At 32.6% G+C, this 17231-nt stretch overlaps 1 protein-coding gene across 1 annotated transcript in view; it reads left to right on the plus strand.

Moving 5' to 3' along the window:
• Positions 1-467: 467 nt before the first annotated feature.
• The window catches only part of LOC117317387 (cilia- and flagella-associated protein 65-like), a 34298-nt gene continuing 17534 nt past the window's right edge, over positions 468-17231 (plus strand). The window contains 22 exon segments of the mRNA XM_033872192.1: positions 468-546; positions 1424-1666; positions 2330-2468; positions 2744-2874; positions 3612-3726; positions 3947-4031; positions 4562-4707; positions 5271-5381; positions 5711-5819; positions 6324-6439; positions 6779-6928; positions 8769-8897; positions 9433-9501; positions 11381-11413; positions 14129-14218; positions 14675-14755; positions 14993-15047; positions 15365-15411; positions 15413-15451; positions 15797-15923; positions 16587-16755; positions 16943-17081. Of these exon segments, the coding sequence (XP_033728083.1) occupies positions 1440-1666; positions 2330-2468; positions 2744-2874; positions 3612-3726; positions 3947-4031; positions 4562-4707; positions 5271-5381; positions 5711-5819; positions 6324-6439; positions 6779-6928; positions 8769-8897; positions 9433-9501; positions 11381-11413; positions 14129-14218; positions 14675-14755; positions 14993-15047; positions 15365-15411; positions 15413-15451; positions 15797-15923; positions 16587-16755; positions 16943-17081 (2307 nt within the window). The 5' untranslated portion in view covers positions 468-546; positions 1424-1439.

The raw sequence follows: 17231 nt of genomic DNA on the forward strand, positions 1-17231 counted from the left end.
CTTCCTTTATATAAACTTCCCTTGTATCATTTAATCGTGGACAGTCGAGTATGAAGTGAGTAATGTCCTCAGGTTCCTGTTTGCATAATATGCATGTTGTGTTTGCAGTCCTCGCAAATTTTGCTCTCTGAGACTGGAATATGATTGTTCCAGTTGCTAACTTTGCTTTCAATGCAGCTTTTGTAACAGCGAAAGGGTCGGTGCCACAGCTGGTCAATCCTTTTTTCCCGCCAAGAAAAATTCTTTGTTGCTAAGAAAGTTGTCTCCCTTGTAAGAACTCATTTAAAGTCGGGATGAAAGTTACTTCTGCGATACCATCCTACCTACAGCACCCCTCAATACCGCAACACTGCAGACCACAACTAATATTTATTAGAATTTGTGTTTTGTTATGATTTGAACAAAACTCACCCCCTAAATTAAAACAAACCATTACTTCTATGTTAGGAGGTCTCGTAGCAACCGACGCCATATTTGATTACATTAGTTTACAAGATGGCGGCTGCATGTTCAAAATAAGGTGTTGAGTGAGGGATATTTCGTCTCGTGAGTGATAGCATTTTTTGACTTTAATGTATTTTGACATTATATGTGTATAGAGTTGTTAGGTAAATCATTCGTATGCTGGTTTATCATACAAAGTTATTTAATATCGATAAAAATAATCACTTCAGTTTACCGGAGGGCACTGTTTTGATTGCAACACGGTCTAAATGAAAGACCGCTGAGTTCTACACATTGTAATGTACACGTGTAATTTTATGCTATACGTGTCCTGGGCTATCGAGGACATTGTTTTAATGTATACTGTTTTATTCTGTCGAAACATGATAAATAAACGACAAGCGTCAATGAAGTTTACTGCATTAGATCTATATATACTCTGTCGGTACGATGGATCGTTTATTTGGTCAGTACTGCACAGTATAACCCAAAAAGCACATTGACGTGATTTGCAATGTGTTTTATCACAAGTATGATTACATTAAGCTGGGTCATGAACCTTTGGAGAAAATTCGTTTAGTGTTTTCAAGAGAAAGGAATGGAAATAGCCTAAACATTATACAGTATTACAGTTTGAAAACTTAATTATGGATGAAAATTCCTTATTCTGATCCAACACAGCAACTGTACAGTGTAATGCTGCACAATTGTATTGATAATTTGCAATTCCAACAACAAAGATGTATAACAATAGGTATTACACCTATGGCACAACAGTTTATGTAATGATACAAGTAAACCCACATTTTGATTAAAACCATATCTTGATCTTGCTCAAATTTTGTAATTTACACTCGGCTACATCAGATTGGTAAACATGAAAGAAGAGATGTACATTGTTTGTAATAAGATCTCTGTAATTTAGTTTTCATATGTACATTGTAATACTAGCTGACTCTCAGTTGTTTTTTTCTGACAGACATTTCAACAACACAATGCCGTCCATGATTGAGGTGGGGATGCCAGTAGCCCAGCATGTGGGCAGTCCCACCAAACTAGTGCCTGCAGAAAGCCCTCGTCAAACCAGCACACTAAAAATGAATCATTTTGGAATTGAAGTTGTTGACAGTATTGTATGGCAGGGATGGGAGCCAGGAAGGGAATACACCAAGAATATTATTCTCAAAAATGTTCACATCAAAACACAGAAAGTCAAATACAAGTGAGAACATTATTGTTTAATAAATAAGAATGCAGCATATATGAAAACCCTTGTGTATAGATGTAAAAGTAGAGAGTATAATATCACCTTACTAGCTCAGACTAGCTGGAATTTTTCGTTAGCCTCGTGGTAGGATGTTTTTATCGAAAGTGAGAGGTTGCTAGTTCGAAGCTCGGCAGGATATTTTTCATTACTCCTTCCTTTTACATCCATGCTTTCTTTTTAAAATAACAATGTCATTTTATGCATAGATTTAAAGATCTAAAGTTCTGTACATATTTATTCTGTGGACTGAGAAACACAAATGATTTCAATGCAGAATATAAATTATATCAATAATTCAAATGCATGTTGTCAGCTAGGTTGATCATGCTTTTTAAAAACTCACACATGAATTTGTACTATCTCCTGATAAAATGAATCCCAGAAGAGCAATTGTATGTGTAGCAGGCCGGGTTTTAATTGTAAATACTGTACAAAGTTGTATGGTCGCCTTCTAGCTTCAGGCTAGGGGGAATTTCCCTTTAGCTCCGTCAGTAGAGCAGCGGACCAGTAAGCCGAGGGTCGCGGGTTCGATCCTAGCTGGCTGCACACTTATACTACTCCTTGAACTTTTACATATGTATGGAATTACCAGGTATATTTATTTCCTTTTATTTACAGAAATCCCAGCAGTCGTTTTTTCACAACTCTGTACCCCAAACCTGTGGTGCTGAGTGCAGGAACAAGCTTCTCTCTGCCTGTTACCTTCAGACCATTGGAGAAAGTCCTATATGAAGATAAAATAGAATTTCAAACAAAAGTATGCCTTTAATATAACAGTAACTTATAAATGACGGTAGGAAACTGTTACTCTTATCAAATCTACATATTTTCAGATTGCTGACAAAATAAATTTTTGTAAGGTTAAGAAAAAAACAGTCTTTTATCATCTTGTATCACTATTCACTAATTATATACCCAAAAATATTGGTGTCTAATATTGGTGTCTTTGAAATTATTCAATAAAACTCATATACTAATAAATAAATTGTCATTTAATTCTGTTTTTATGTATGCTTTCTTCATTTCTTTTAGGATGGAACATTTGAGGTTCCAATACGGGCTGTTCTGCCAGAAGTGGATATTGTTGTGCCTTCTTTCCTGGATTTCAGCATGTGTGCTGCTAAGGATATAGTAGAGAGCACTTTCCAAGTCTCCAACACTGGGTAAGGTGTTGCTTCTCATTTTCATACCCATTCGTTTCATTTTTCTTAAAAATTATTCACCACAGGCAGTTGCAAGAAATGACAAGTTTGCAAATTATTTTAAAATAGGGAAAATAAACTTCAACAATCAGAATTGGTGTGTGAGCTTAGATTCACACACCTTGGTTTAGAATCCTTATATACAACACATGTTATCATTTTGTCGTGTGACAATGATTTTAAGATGAGAAAAGGGGCCAAAAGCAGTCCAGAAGGCAGACAATGCAATGACTGTAGAATGGAGCTATATCTGAGAGCTGTTTTGATATGGGTCTTCAAATTAGTTGTAACAAAAGTTGTAATATTGTCTGTTTATTTCTCAATAAGTTAGAATTTTACAATGTAGACTGTTGCATCAGTGCAATATGTGTTGAGGTTTCGACTTCACGTTGTGTAATAAAGAAAAACACCTCTTCACTGTTCATCTTGTATTAAAAGCACTAACGTTCGAAACACGATGACGTCATAATAAGTTGACATCACAAACATACAGGGCAGACAACTCATACAAATTCACGACAATATGTTCGTACAAATTCAATCTCGCTGATGTTCCTTGATGCAACTTAAAAATGTTTTAGACGTTCACACCTCCAAATGCTGAAATGATTCAAAACAATTTTGATCAGGACAATATTTTGATAACAATTGTCGGTGTGTTAATTCTATATTTAACATGTTTCTTAATCTTTTTACAGAGATCTGGAAACGCATGTTCAGTGGAAATGTGGTGATCCTTTCACTATCGAACCTGTCAGTGCTATCCTGAAGTCTAATACCTCCAAATCCTTCAAGGCTACTTTTAAACCTGGAGTAAGTTTTCAGTGAAAAAAATCAATAATAAATAAAATATTTGTATTACTGGAATCATTTCCTGATGTTAAACAACATAAGCTCTTGTATTGGCAAAATTATTCCATATCTGTTCAATAAAAATCACTGTTGAAGATGAACAAACATATTGCTATGAATAAGAAATGATATTTTCTATTCTGGTTATTGCTCTACTACAATGATAATTCATACTTTGTAGAATGCCTGTGTATACCAAGGGGAAGCAGTTTGTTTGTATGGACCTGACCTCAGCTTCGGAAAGGTGACAAAGCTAGAAGGAATTGGTAAGGCATTTAACATAAAAAACTCATGAAAACTTGGTATTATGGATATTTACACATTGAAGTGTTGGATAAATGCATTACATATATGAAAAATTTAGTAAAAACATCTGATTCAGTGCCACATCTTGCGTACCTTCTGCTGACAAATAAAAGTATGTAGAAAGTGCAAGTTTAGATAAAATACTTGGTATATTGTTTATGAGAATATTTGTGTAGACTAAAAGTATCAAAAACATTTAATTTTGCCTTTTCAAAATATTTTCAATAAAATTTTGTTTGGTTTAACTGTCACTAGTACAAATGCAGCTACCAGTTTGAATTTTCTATCCAATATTCCATCACTAAGAAGGCCAATAAAGAAAATGATTAAAAGAAATGTTAAATTTTGAGAAATTTTCTTTGAAAACTAGAGAATTCATGTTAAACTTAGTTATTCATCTAATAGTCTTTATATTACAACAGACATCCAATTTTAAAATTTTTTCATCATGATGAAAAAATAAAATCAAAATTCATTTTCATCCTTTCAGGCAAATATCCTCATATCTTGGTGTCCAGTCCAGGCAAACCTGCTACAACACTTACCCAGGAGAACCTTGAGTCAGCTGTCCAGTTTGGTCCAACTCCTGTTGGTTCAACAACACAGAAGTGGGCAGAGCTTCATAACCTGGCTCCGGTAAGGACTGTTCCTGTAAAATATATACCCCATGGGTAGAATCCAGACTAAATGTTCTATACATGTTGGATGTGAGAGAAAATTAGTCCCTAACGAATTGTTTTCATTAAATCTCCTAATTTCTTAGGTTGTTCCATTTTGACAAAGCTGAAGTCTTCCTGTTGGGTTATTTTAATAACTGAAATAGTAAGAAACAAACATTTAAAAATTTATATAAAAATAGGATATTTAAGATTGTATGATCCAACTTGTCTGGCTTATGACATTATTTGATTCTGCCCATATAAGGGTTAAAGTTCTTTTTTTCCCAGATTAAATTTAATGTACACCAATGAGAAGACTGAATGAGAGGTAGAATTGTTAAAGTCTTTAATGTTTTAGATTTTTAGTGTTTGTAATTCATGCTCAATCTATATCATATTAATTCATAAAATTCCAGCTCAATTGTTTATGATTTGAAATTTATCAGTTTGAAAAAAAAGACAACAGTTCTAAAAATAGCAAAGGGGAATTTCCAATATCTTTTGTTCCCAGTTATATATTTTTGTTTTCTAATTCTTCAGGTGAGGGCACCTTACAAGGTTGAACAACCATCCAACTCTAGGATAGATACAGTATTTGACTGCCCCCAGAAAACTGGAATTGTGCCGCCCATGGGCTCTGTCAAGATTCCAGTAAGTTATTAATAAAGATAGCTGATTTATACCAACATACGTCAACGATGTTTGCAATTTGTATCCAGATGGAGCGAGACGAGGAACCCGATGAAAACTAAATCTGCGTGTGTCCTTTACATATAGGACTATCTTTGACAGCAAAAACAAATTCTGAATTTTATAGCTTAATATTGCCAACAGAGATTCAAAACTGTAATAATGTTGGACTTATTATGATTTTTAACATACCGGTATTTTTCAATTAGAAAGAATGTTTGGAAGTGTGAAACTCCTGATATGTTTGATGTCAAAATAGTTTCATTGACAATATGTTTTCTTTTTTACAGTTTACATACAGCCCTAACACAGTGGATACAACTAGCATTGACTATTTTAATGTCGTAGCTATTGGCAACGTCAGCAAGAGTGTCATCAAATGTAGCGGATCTTCTAAAGGTTTGTGTGACATTTGCGAAAATCTGCATGACATTAAGAACAATATCCTGGATTGTCTATGACAAATTTTGATGACATCAGATGTAGGCACACAAAAATTGCTGTGTCATTTGTAAGATACACAAAAATTGATTCCAAATCAATATTAAGGTACCCAAAAAAGAATGACATGATTTTTCAAGATTTACCAATTTGAAATTGGATGAATTATATCACTCATATCATGATTATGCCTCAGATGTTTTGCATTTACACAAAGAAATCAAGGTTAGATATTAATTCATGGTTCCGAAGTGTTATTGATCTAGGGCCCTTTTCAGATAAAAAGGGTCACTCTGTCAAATTTGAATGGAATTCCTGAAAAATAGTGGGGTCATTTTCTTTCTTCTATAGGCAATTAAGATGGCTTTAACTTAAATTTTAAAAATTCTACATTATCATGGTCTGGAATTTTTGCTAAAGTATTTGTCCCAAATATTAAGTTATAAAATATATTTGTCACAGGTCCCACTGTGCAACTGAGCTCCAAAGTGGTGAACTTTATGCAGATTGATATTGGTGAGGTGGGCACAAGGACTGTTGATCTTGTCAACTCTTCTGATGTAGAGGCAGTCTACCAGGTAATTCTTATTTACAGTCTGTGAAACTTGAATATATTGACGTTTAATTTTTAGATTAACTTATTGATAAGTTATCTAAGGAGGCTGATGGTGTCATATGAAAAAAAATTCTTAAAAGCAGAATTAGCTCATTTCAAGATAATTATTAATTTCTTCGTTAATTTTAACATATGGATAAAGACATATAAAATGGGATATTATGTTAATAAAGCTTTCTTGTTAAAAATCATATTTGATTGTATATTATGTATATTGTTGATAATTTTCTGTCAGACTGAAAAAGTCTCATTTTTAGCTTGAATATATATAACAAATATCTGTGTTTTTGTATTTTCACAGTTTATGATTGACTGCAATGAGAGTGTTTTCAAGTTTGAGAAAATATCAGGTGTGTTACGCCCGAACACAAAGTCAACAATCATCCTCAAGTTTCATCCCCAACATCCGATCAACTACCACCGTCAAGTCACCTGTATGATCCATAACCAGGTAGGTTTGGAGGAAATCAACAGTTAGTTACCTGTGATTTTACTCTGTACCAATAACATACTGATAGACGCCATTTTGCCCTTTGATATCACTATAGTCAGATTTCATAACATGCTGATAGACGCCATTTTGCCATTTGATATCACTATAGTCAGATTTCATAACATGCTGATAGACGCCATTTTGCCATTTGATATCACTATAGTCAGATTTCTAAATATGGTTCATTATGAAAATTAAAGAAATGAAGAACTGTATGAACCTTAATTGGAATTAAAACCAACATTTTGGCTTTAAAAAATGTCTTTAAATGTACGCATTTTCAAATTAGCGCACTCAAATTTAAGTGCATTACTGAATTTTTAAGAGATTTGTAATGGAATGGGGAATTGATACACCGATAATACTTGCTGTAGAAAACAATATACAGTGGACCCTCGATAATCCGAACACCTTCGTTCCCAGTCCAAACCATCCGGATTACGAGTTTTCCGGACTACCGAATTTCGTGTACCAGGTCAAAAAAATTGTCGTGTAAGAGTTATCTCCCTTGATTATATACAATCCGCGGGACGTTTCATAAACACGTCTAATTGTCAGACTTTTTAACAATAAATATACTTATGTTTCTGATATGATTTTTTTTTTTTTTTTTTAGAAAGTAAAAAATAAACTATGTTTTTAAATGAACATTTTAAAGTGAAAGTTGTTTTATTTATAGCGGGCATATGTGACCTACAAACAACATACATGTGTCATGTCCCGGAGGTTCACAAACAAGTAGAAATTGCAAACGTTAAATACCTTAAATAAAATACCCGGATTTTACAACTTACCGTCAGTCCATGTTTTTTATGATTTTTACGTACCAGAAACCCCAAGCTATCTATTTAAAAGTACGCGACACCAGCGAGAACTACCCAAGATGTCCATAATTATTCAACCCGTATTCACTTAACAATGCGACGCTTAATTAAGTATCAGACGACTATTGACTAATTTGTGTGTAATCAACCCAGTTCTTGTAATCACTGCTTAATTCGTAAATGTGTTTGTAATTAATAACATGCATCTTTCAATGAGTCGTCGTTTCATGTAACGTTAACGGTGTTACAATGCCGATATCCGTGTTTACCCAATACAAGTGTTAATGATGTTAATTTACCGATCATAAATTGAACTGAATGTTTGTGCATAAATTCTGTAACATTAAATGATTTAGGTCGTAGAGAAAAAGCTACATATTGTAACACAGGTAAACACCTGGGGCTATGACCTGGCAGCGGTCGCTATGACTACGCACACTGTCAAGCGATAGTCTGTACAGCTGTCGACACGGGTGACTTGCCCCGACATTTTTTTCTCCGCGAGAAAAAATCGTCCGGATTATTGAGGGAAATTTACTAATGAAAAGTATGTTCCGTTCCCAAAATGGGCTTCCGGAATTGGAATCCGAATTTCCGGACTGGTGAGTACAAATAATGTTACGGAAATCCGTTCCCGTGCATTTCCGTCCGGACTGTGAGTTTTCCGGACAATCGGCGTCCGGATTATCGCGGGTCCACTGTACAGAGACTACTCTTAACAAGTACATGTAATGCAATCATGGCTTTTATCAGAAGGCTTAAAATGTGAAAAGCTAAGATATGTGATTATGTTTACAGCACATGTAGTTGTACTTCTTGTATACATGTTTGTGACTATGCGTATGAAAAATACAAAACTTGTATTTATATTAATTTGGAGAAATACATTTTGATCTGGTATACGTAAGACCTTCAGAAAAAAAATATGTATAATTTACTTTGCTAAATTCACACTTTCATACTATTTATTTTAGGGACCGCTGTTCCTTGACCTTCTGGGAACCTGTCATTCTGAAATGGTAAAGCCAGCTGTCCTTTTGGGCAAACACCTGAGTCACTACAAGCTTCATGCACGTCGCGGATTGTCCGTCTATCCCCCAGAGGTACTGTCTTAAAGTATTTATGTTGTTTATGATGAAGTATTTTATTTAATAATATGTATTAATACATTGTCTTAATGTGTTTATATCACTGTTGTATTTTCAAAACTGTAAATGATGTAAAATGATGTTCTTTTTATCAAAACAACATATATGATTCGGAAGAAAATTTCGTAGATTATATATTTGAATTTTCAGAATGGATAAACTGTACATATTTATTTCTTTTATAAGTTAAAGATCACATATGTTTAACCTTTTCCACCCATGTAACTTGAATAGACTCTACTGTTCATTGGTTAGGGAAATTTCAATATTGTTTATAGGGTTGAAAGGATGATATATTTTTCTTTTCTGGATATACAGTAACATGTATAATATACCTTATTTACTCATTTCCATCTTTGAAATCCAAGGGGGCTCATTTTCAATAATTTATCTCCCTTTCAAAGGGAACATAAATTTAAGGGTATCCCCTAGATATTTGAGTGTGGTACTTTTCATGTGAAAGATATGTTTTTGATTTATGATTACCTAGCAACTAAACGACCTAGCAAAGACCGGGAAATTGGAACTGGATGACACTGGAGCTCTGACGATGCCAGAGGTAATCTCTTTACAATTAAATATTAATATATTTGTATGCCTGACACAAGATTGTTGTTTGATTGGTCATTCAGAAGTAGTTTTCACAGTGGCACGGGGTATTTGTATCACTATTGCGTTTGTAGACACTAAAATGTTTTTGTAAAAATTGCATGTGCACTGAGTTTTGATAAATAACACTTATTGTGGACAGTTCTTGTGTGGATTTTAATGTTCTCAAATTAGAAGTAGACCATAATTCATAGAATAAGAACATATTTTTATATAGATTTTCAATACTGAAAAATTCTGCATCTAAAACGAAGATAAATACTAGAGTTTGGGAAATCATTAGTAAATTATAGTCCAGCAGTAGAAATCTCCCCCATGCATTGATTGCTGTAATTTCAAAAATGAAGAATACTGGACCAGTGATTCATGTGGATATAGATTAATAATCTAGAATTAATATTTAGACTCCTAAGGTTTTACGATAGTTTTCTATAATCTTCACCTCATTGCACTATTGGGCAGCTCTTCACACAAATATTGGATTTTACTTTTGATATCAATTTTCCTTATTGTTTCCTCCAAGGACATACTTCCAGTACATACATTATGTAGAGATTGAGAATTGCTCCTCTTTTAATTTGTTTCAATGTTTAAGATAGATTTTTTTCCCGTTAATATTATAATACATTTTGTATGTCATTAAGTTAGAAGAATTGTTATATATTGGTGACATATATACAGAGATACCTGTAGATTCTAAACACCTGTATCAACCCAGACAATATACCTATGAGATATATATATATATAATCTACCGACATAGTCCTATACTAATATTTAGAATAAAAAATCTGCATGACCTAAAACCCTACAAAGTACCTCTTTGCGCCAGTCCATGCATGTTTAGACACCTATGGATGTTACATCCTGGATGGATTAGAATCTAGTGTATAAACTTCAAATATTCCTCTTTGATAGCTAGTCTGGTAATAGGGACAAGAATTGTAATTGTGCGGGGGGGGGGGGGGGGGGGGGGGGGGGGGGGTTGCAGACCTGGGTTGGGGGCACCTATAGGTGCTTCCAATAAAAATTTCATTTTAAATTATTGTGAAATGACAATGTCTTCTTCTGAGGTCATAAAAGCATCCAGTAAGATCCAGGTTCTTCAACAGTTTGAGACCAGTGTCACAAGATTGGTTAGTGTCACAAGATTGGTTAGCAGAAATTTCTGGAAATTACAGGATGTTATAAATCTGTGGAATATGATAATTTTGTGTTGTGAGACAAACTGTTTGTAATTTGTATTTTATTTGAACACAACAAAGTTGCTGTGAATCACATGTTCTTATTATCACTAATACAATTGCAATCAGTTTGAAATAAATCTAATATCTAGGGTGTTTTGCAATTAATTTGAACTGGATATCAGGTTATCTCCCCTTGTCCACAAATAAAATCATGCATGTTATTTTAGATTAATTAAAAAACACTCCATTTTGAAAATAATATGAATAAAATAAAATGTATTCTAAAAGATTTATTTGGTTGATGAAGTGTTAAAGATTATAATAAATGTTTTCTAGTTTGATGTCCAATATGCATGATATTGAAAAGTATTAAGTATTTCGCTCAGGCAGTGTGAACAGACCATGTTCAACTTCACCCAACTCACTTTTCCCTGACAGAGTGATTCTTCAAATTATAATTAATTTTGCTCTCAGATGTTTTATTAAAAGAAAATCAAATTTTTACTAAGACAGGGGAGATAATCTGTTGGTACACAGCCTGAAATTCCTCACAAGTTTTTGATTTTCTACTCACCTGTGAAATTTATCTAACACATCTTTCTTTCATTTTCATGACCTTCCTCCATTTTCTCACTTGCTCAGGATTGGCCTGTGAAAATCATTATTCCAGATGCGGTAAAGATTTTTGTCAATTCTTGACTTACAAATTTCTTGGAATTCAATTTTGAAGTAACAAAATATTTCTTTCAAGTTTATTTTTTTGAGTAACAAAGTTAACAATTAAAAGACCTTTTTTAATCTTTTGCATTTCATTTTTTTCAAGCATTTTTATTTTTTTATTTTTTCAATTAAATAAACTTTTCAGATTGAGAAGACAAACAAACAAAAACAAAAAAGTTGAAGACTTATTGTTGTTTGTTTATTTGTTTGTTTTTTTCTCTGGCTACATCAATATAAAATATCTAGGGAGTTTTTTCTTTTCATTAAAAATTGAATTTGAAATTTGTAAGTCCATTAAGAATCAAGGCTGTTATTACACAAAGTAATTAACAGACTTATTTAAATGAATGAGTTTTCTGCTGCTCTGTATATATACAAAATAGATTATATTTATATGATATATACATGTATATGTGCTTTTGTGATATATGGCATTATGTTTACCTGCTTCAATTTACCCTGATATACTTGCTGTACCATATATAATTATTTATTCGAAAATAAGTCTATAAATAACACTTCTCATACCACCCAGACAGATGATCTGAATGAATGCAAATACAGTTAAACTTTGTTATCACAACTTTTATATCCCAAGACCCTGCTTAACTTGAAGTAAAAAGCAACTAGTCCAGACAGCATCCTCGGCCCCAGGTGAAAATCACACTGTCGCTTATAAGTGATAGTGCGAGTTTCAGCTTGGGCCGAGGATGTCCAGTCAGTAAAATTCTATAAATAGTGTACTCAGCTACTTTTTGTGTAAGGATTTTGTTAAACGACCTATGAATATTATATATGTGACGTTTTGATGACTAGAACGGTATGGACACTGTTACCTTCATCAGAAAGCTACCTCAAATACTTAATTAAAATCTCGACGTTTTGTCCATGGCCCCACTGAGTTTGAGATAACGACGTTCCATTGTAATTCTTTTTCGCTGCCCTGCTCACAGGGATCATCTGTTTGGGTACCTGGGCTTATTACAGGATAAATAGAGCTCCTCAAGAAATCCTCCATGTATCTGTAGGCATCGATCACCAAGCTTCTTAATAGTAGAAAACAGACCTTCTCAAATTAATACAAATTCTTTTAGATGGATTTTATAATTTCGCTCAATTTTCGTTTTCGTTTTCACAAATTCAAATCTAGGACACATGTATCTTTTTCAGTTTTAGTGACTTTTGAAAATGAATTTTATTTCAGATTTAATTTATTTTGATTTTTATTCTATATTGAAACCCTATATATCTTGATGATCATTTTAATTATTTTTTTTATTTTTTTTTTCAATTGTCACTTTAGTTTCATTTTTTTTTAGTTTCCAGTTCAACTCATTTTATATTTAGATTGTCCTTCGTATGTTTATACTTTACAGAGTTATATCTTATCATATAATTAGTTTTAGATTTCCCATTAAATACGAAAAAAAAATTCATTTAAAATTGAAGTCCATTCATTCTTTGTCTGGACTTGAATTAGTTGGTTTGACAGATATTATGTCAACTTTAAAAAGAAATTTCAACCAGAGTAATATATATCTATATGAAATAAACATACATGTAAGATGATATTTAAATCTGTAATAAGTTATAAAAGTATGTTTCATTTCATTTGAAGTTATTTTCTGTAAATATACCTGCAGTACTGTAACATGCCATGGAACACTTACTCCAATAAACAAATCAAATTGAAATACTGCCATCAAATGATAAAACGTGTATAATTGAGTTCACTAGAGGTATTAAAACACAAATCAGATTTCACCAACGGCATTTGTATTTCGTAAGTGCTTAAAATGCTTTTAATGAACTCCACAGGCAAAATTAAGGTCCCAGTTTCTATTCTATCTCTGTGTTTTTCAAATGTTCAGTTTTCTGAATTTCAAAACTTGTTCAATATTTGTATCTGCTTGGTTGTAAGTATTACTATGTAAGTAGAATCTACCTCATTTATATTCCAGCTAAACGTTTTTACTGAAAAAGACATAATTCTGATAATATATATACATAAATGTACTTTCTTTCTTACTGCAACCTAAGAAAATTATTTCAGCAAATTAGAGTTAAAATGTAATCAAAATAAAAGTGTCATACAATATACTTCTGTCTATCAGCTACCACATTTTAATTTTTTTATTTAGACTCGTATACGTACATATATAGCTCAGTTTATGTTTACTTATACTTTGAAAATGTAAAATATTATGTGTTCTTTACAAAATGATGGAATCTAAAAAAAAATAATGACATTTCAAGTTTAAGTTATGTTAAAAATATGCTGAGATTTTATTTATACTTTCAGAAAGTTGTGAAAATAAATTAGCTTAATGAGCAAATGAGTCGTTCTGCAGTTAGCTAATTTAATTACCTTTTTGTAGAGAAATACTCACAAGGCTGGATAATTAAAGAAAACATATAGGATAAAAGTATTTTCAGAAATAATGAAACAACATGTTCAGAATTTACTTCATAAATATTCAAATTGGAAAGAAAAAGAATATTTTTCAAGGATTTCTATAAATTTTTTGTGAAAAATAATTATCATCAAATTTATTTTATTGATTAAAAGAAAAAACTCATTTTAATCTGAAGGTTTGTTATGACATTGATATTGTAGGAGTAAAGTATTTGGATGTTTATAACCTCGGTGTGGTGATTTGATTTTGACAGGGAGAATCTGTAGATAACACTGAAAATGTATACCAGGATATTCCAGTCATGGACCAATACTTCAATGACGGTTACCATAGTGATGTGGTGGTGAGTTTTATACACAGATAATAATTATATGCTAATTAATCAGGGTTTTTTCTCACTGGCTTGGGAAGGGGCCTTTTTCTTTTATTTTGGGAAGAAAATTGATGAATTGGGAAAGATTTTTTTCAGGAGTAAAGGGCAAATTTTGGGAATTTGGCTTTAAAATGAAATAATTATACTATTGGGAATGGGGCACATTAACGGCTCCAAAAAGGCCTCCAGAAAAAGCCCTGCTATTAATATACACACAGCTGTGCATTTGGCTGTCTGAAGCCTCAAAATGTATATTATTAAGTATAAGTACATTGTATGTACATGTAATATTTATTAATAGTTTTCTCTGTCATCCTATATATGATACTAGATATTCTTGTTTTTGTTTGTTTTGGGTTTTTATCTTATTGGTGAACTTAATAATTATAGATGTTTACCAATGATGAATATGTTTGTTTATTTCAGCAATTTGTTCCCCACATAAGTATGGATGTCAACAATATTGACTTCGGCAAATGTCAGAACATTAGACTTGTAGAAGACAAGGTAGGTTTCAGGAAAACCTGTCTAAACTGAAAACTTTATAATCTGGGGTCATTTAAAGCCTATATCAAACATTTCTGAAGCTGGGGCATATATTTTGAACATCTAAATTGATTATACTCCATGTTAATTGTAGACCAGTTCCCAGTTTCAAAACAAAAACAAAAAAAACACAAAATCAAAATTTTCCATATGAAAGCATTGATTATTTTTTAAATGTTGCATTTTATTTTCTGACAGCTCCTGAATATTACAAATCACACGCATGGAAAGGTCACAGTCCAGTGGATTGGCGGTAAGGTTTTATTGACAAATAATTCAGGCTATGTTCTAAGTCCCTGCAATCAAGTACAGTTAGTAATTAACTTCATATTATAGTAATATTTTTAAAACGACTTTTAAGATAATCTCAAAAAAATGTTCTAATCTAAAATTAAACCAATGCAGTGTCAGTTTTTTTTTTCTTTTTGAAAAAAAAAGTTTGATTTGCAAGAATCCTTCACAAAATGAAATAATATATTTTCATTTTGATCTGTGAAATTGAGATATTCACCCTATATCATGTATAAGATGTATCCTGAAAACTGATTTAAGAAATATTATATATTGCAGGGTCAGACAGAACGTTTTATGTGACTCCGTCGGTGATGGATATTCCACCCTCTTAAAACCTGTGCATTCCAAGTGTCCTTCAAACCTGTGAGTACCATAGTGGATCGGTAGTTTTTATCGACAATTAGTCGGTGACAAAGTAAATTCAAATACAGCGAGGTCAATATCAGGTGAAGAATCTGTTATGGTTTAAGCTTTTTAAATTCACCAGAAATTCTTGTAAAACAATAATTTTTGAAGTAAGACATTACAAAATATCAGTGTTAAATATAATGTTTATATAAATCTTGGAATTTAAAGTTTTCCTGGCGAAAAATTGAAGAAGCAGGAAAACAGAATAGATTTATGACTTTATTTCTTTAAAAGTCAAAAATAATAAAAGTGATACATGTATATGTTTTATATGTTAGACATTGACTTTTGATTATACAGAACGCCCCAAACCAGTTTTACGGAGTGGAACTGGAGTGTTATACCTACTATAAGAGTCTGAGGGACTACCGTTTGGTGGAGGATACCACTCATTGTCCTCCATGGTGCTGCACACTCACCTGTGCAGGTACGTAAAACTTTCCATGTCCATCTGTACAGGTATATTAGATTGTCCACACTCACCTGTACAGGTCAATTCGATTTTGTACACTCACCTGTACAGGTACATTAGAGTTTATACACTCACTTGTACAGGTTAATTAGATTTTGTACACTCACCTGTACAGGTAAATTAGGATTTCGACACTCACTTGTTAAGGTTAATTAGAATTTCCACACTCACCTGTACAGGTAAATTAAATTTTGAACTCTCCACTGTAGGTACATACAGTAGTAAAAGTTGTTCATCTGTACGGGTATATTAGATTTTTAAGACTCACCTGTTCAAATAAATTGAATTATTCACACTTTTCTGTACAAATAAATCAGGTTTTCTCCACTCACCTGTACCTAAAGACTCCTACCTTTGGTCCCTCCACAAAAAGTTTATATAGTTCAATTGGACAATTAGGATTTTCACCTTTTCTGTCATTGCCTTGTATTTCCAGACCAAATTGCACCATTAACATATTACAAACCATATAAAATTTTACATTTTTGTTGTCGGTATAATGTGACTGGGATGTGTGTCATGATAACCTGTCCAGGAGAGACATTTCATTGTGATAACACTATAGATTCAGATATCAGTCTTATCATACAGAGTGACATTGCAATTTTTCTTTTCCAGGCCATACTTTCCAGCCTAATAATGAGACTTTCCTACCACGTCTTAGTCTGGACTCGCAACGTCTCATATTTCCTGCTGTCAATACAAAGGAATCAACGTATCGTACCCTCCTCTTCACAAACAATGGTACCACGCCTATATTTTACGATGTAGAAAAAGATCCAACATGGTGAGTTTATACAAGATAACACAATACAATTCACAGTTATTTTGTCTTTTGAATCTGGAAATACTTTTCTTCAAGAGAAATAAGAAGCAAATAATTAATTAATGACAATTTATTAGTATTAATTATCATAATATAATAATTAATTAATTAATCCAAAAAAACTTGTATGACCTACTTTATTTGTCAGTGTGTACGCGGTGAAGCCAGCCAAAGCCTTATTGAAGGGAGAGCATCAGATTTTTGTGGTGAAGATCACTCCCCCCGAAGTTAAAACGTATAAACATGCTTTAAACTTCAGACTCAATGATAATGAGAAATATAACAAGGTAAGTACGTTAAAACCTGAAAAGTTGGTTAAAGACACTCTTTAAGGTTAAATATTTAAGTTGGTTATAGACACTCTGTGTAAGGTTAGATATTTAAGTTGGTTAAAGACACTCTGTGTAAGGTTAAGTTGGTTATAGACACTCTGTGTA

Source organism: Pecten maximus, chromosome 19, assembly GCF_902652985.1.
Source record: "Pecten maximus chromosome 19, xPecMax1.1, whole genome shotgun sequence".
NCBI classification, from domain to species: domain Eukaryota; kingdom Metazoa; phylum Mollusca; class Bivalvia; order Pectinida; family Pectinidae; genus Pecten; species Pecten maximus.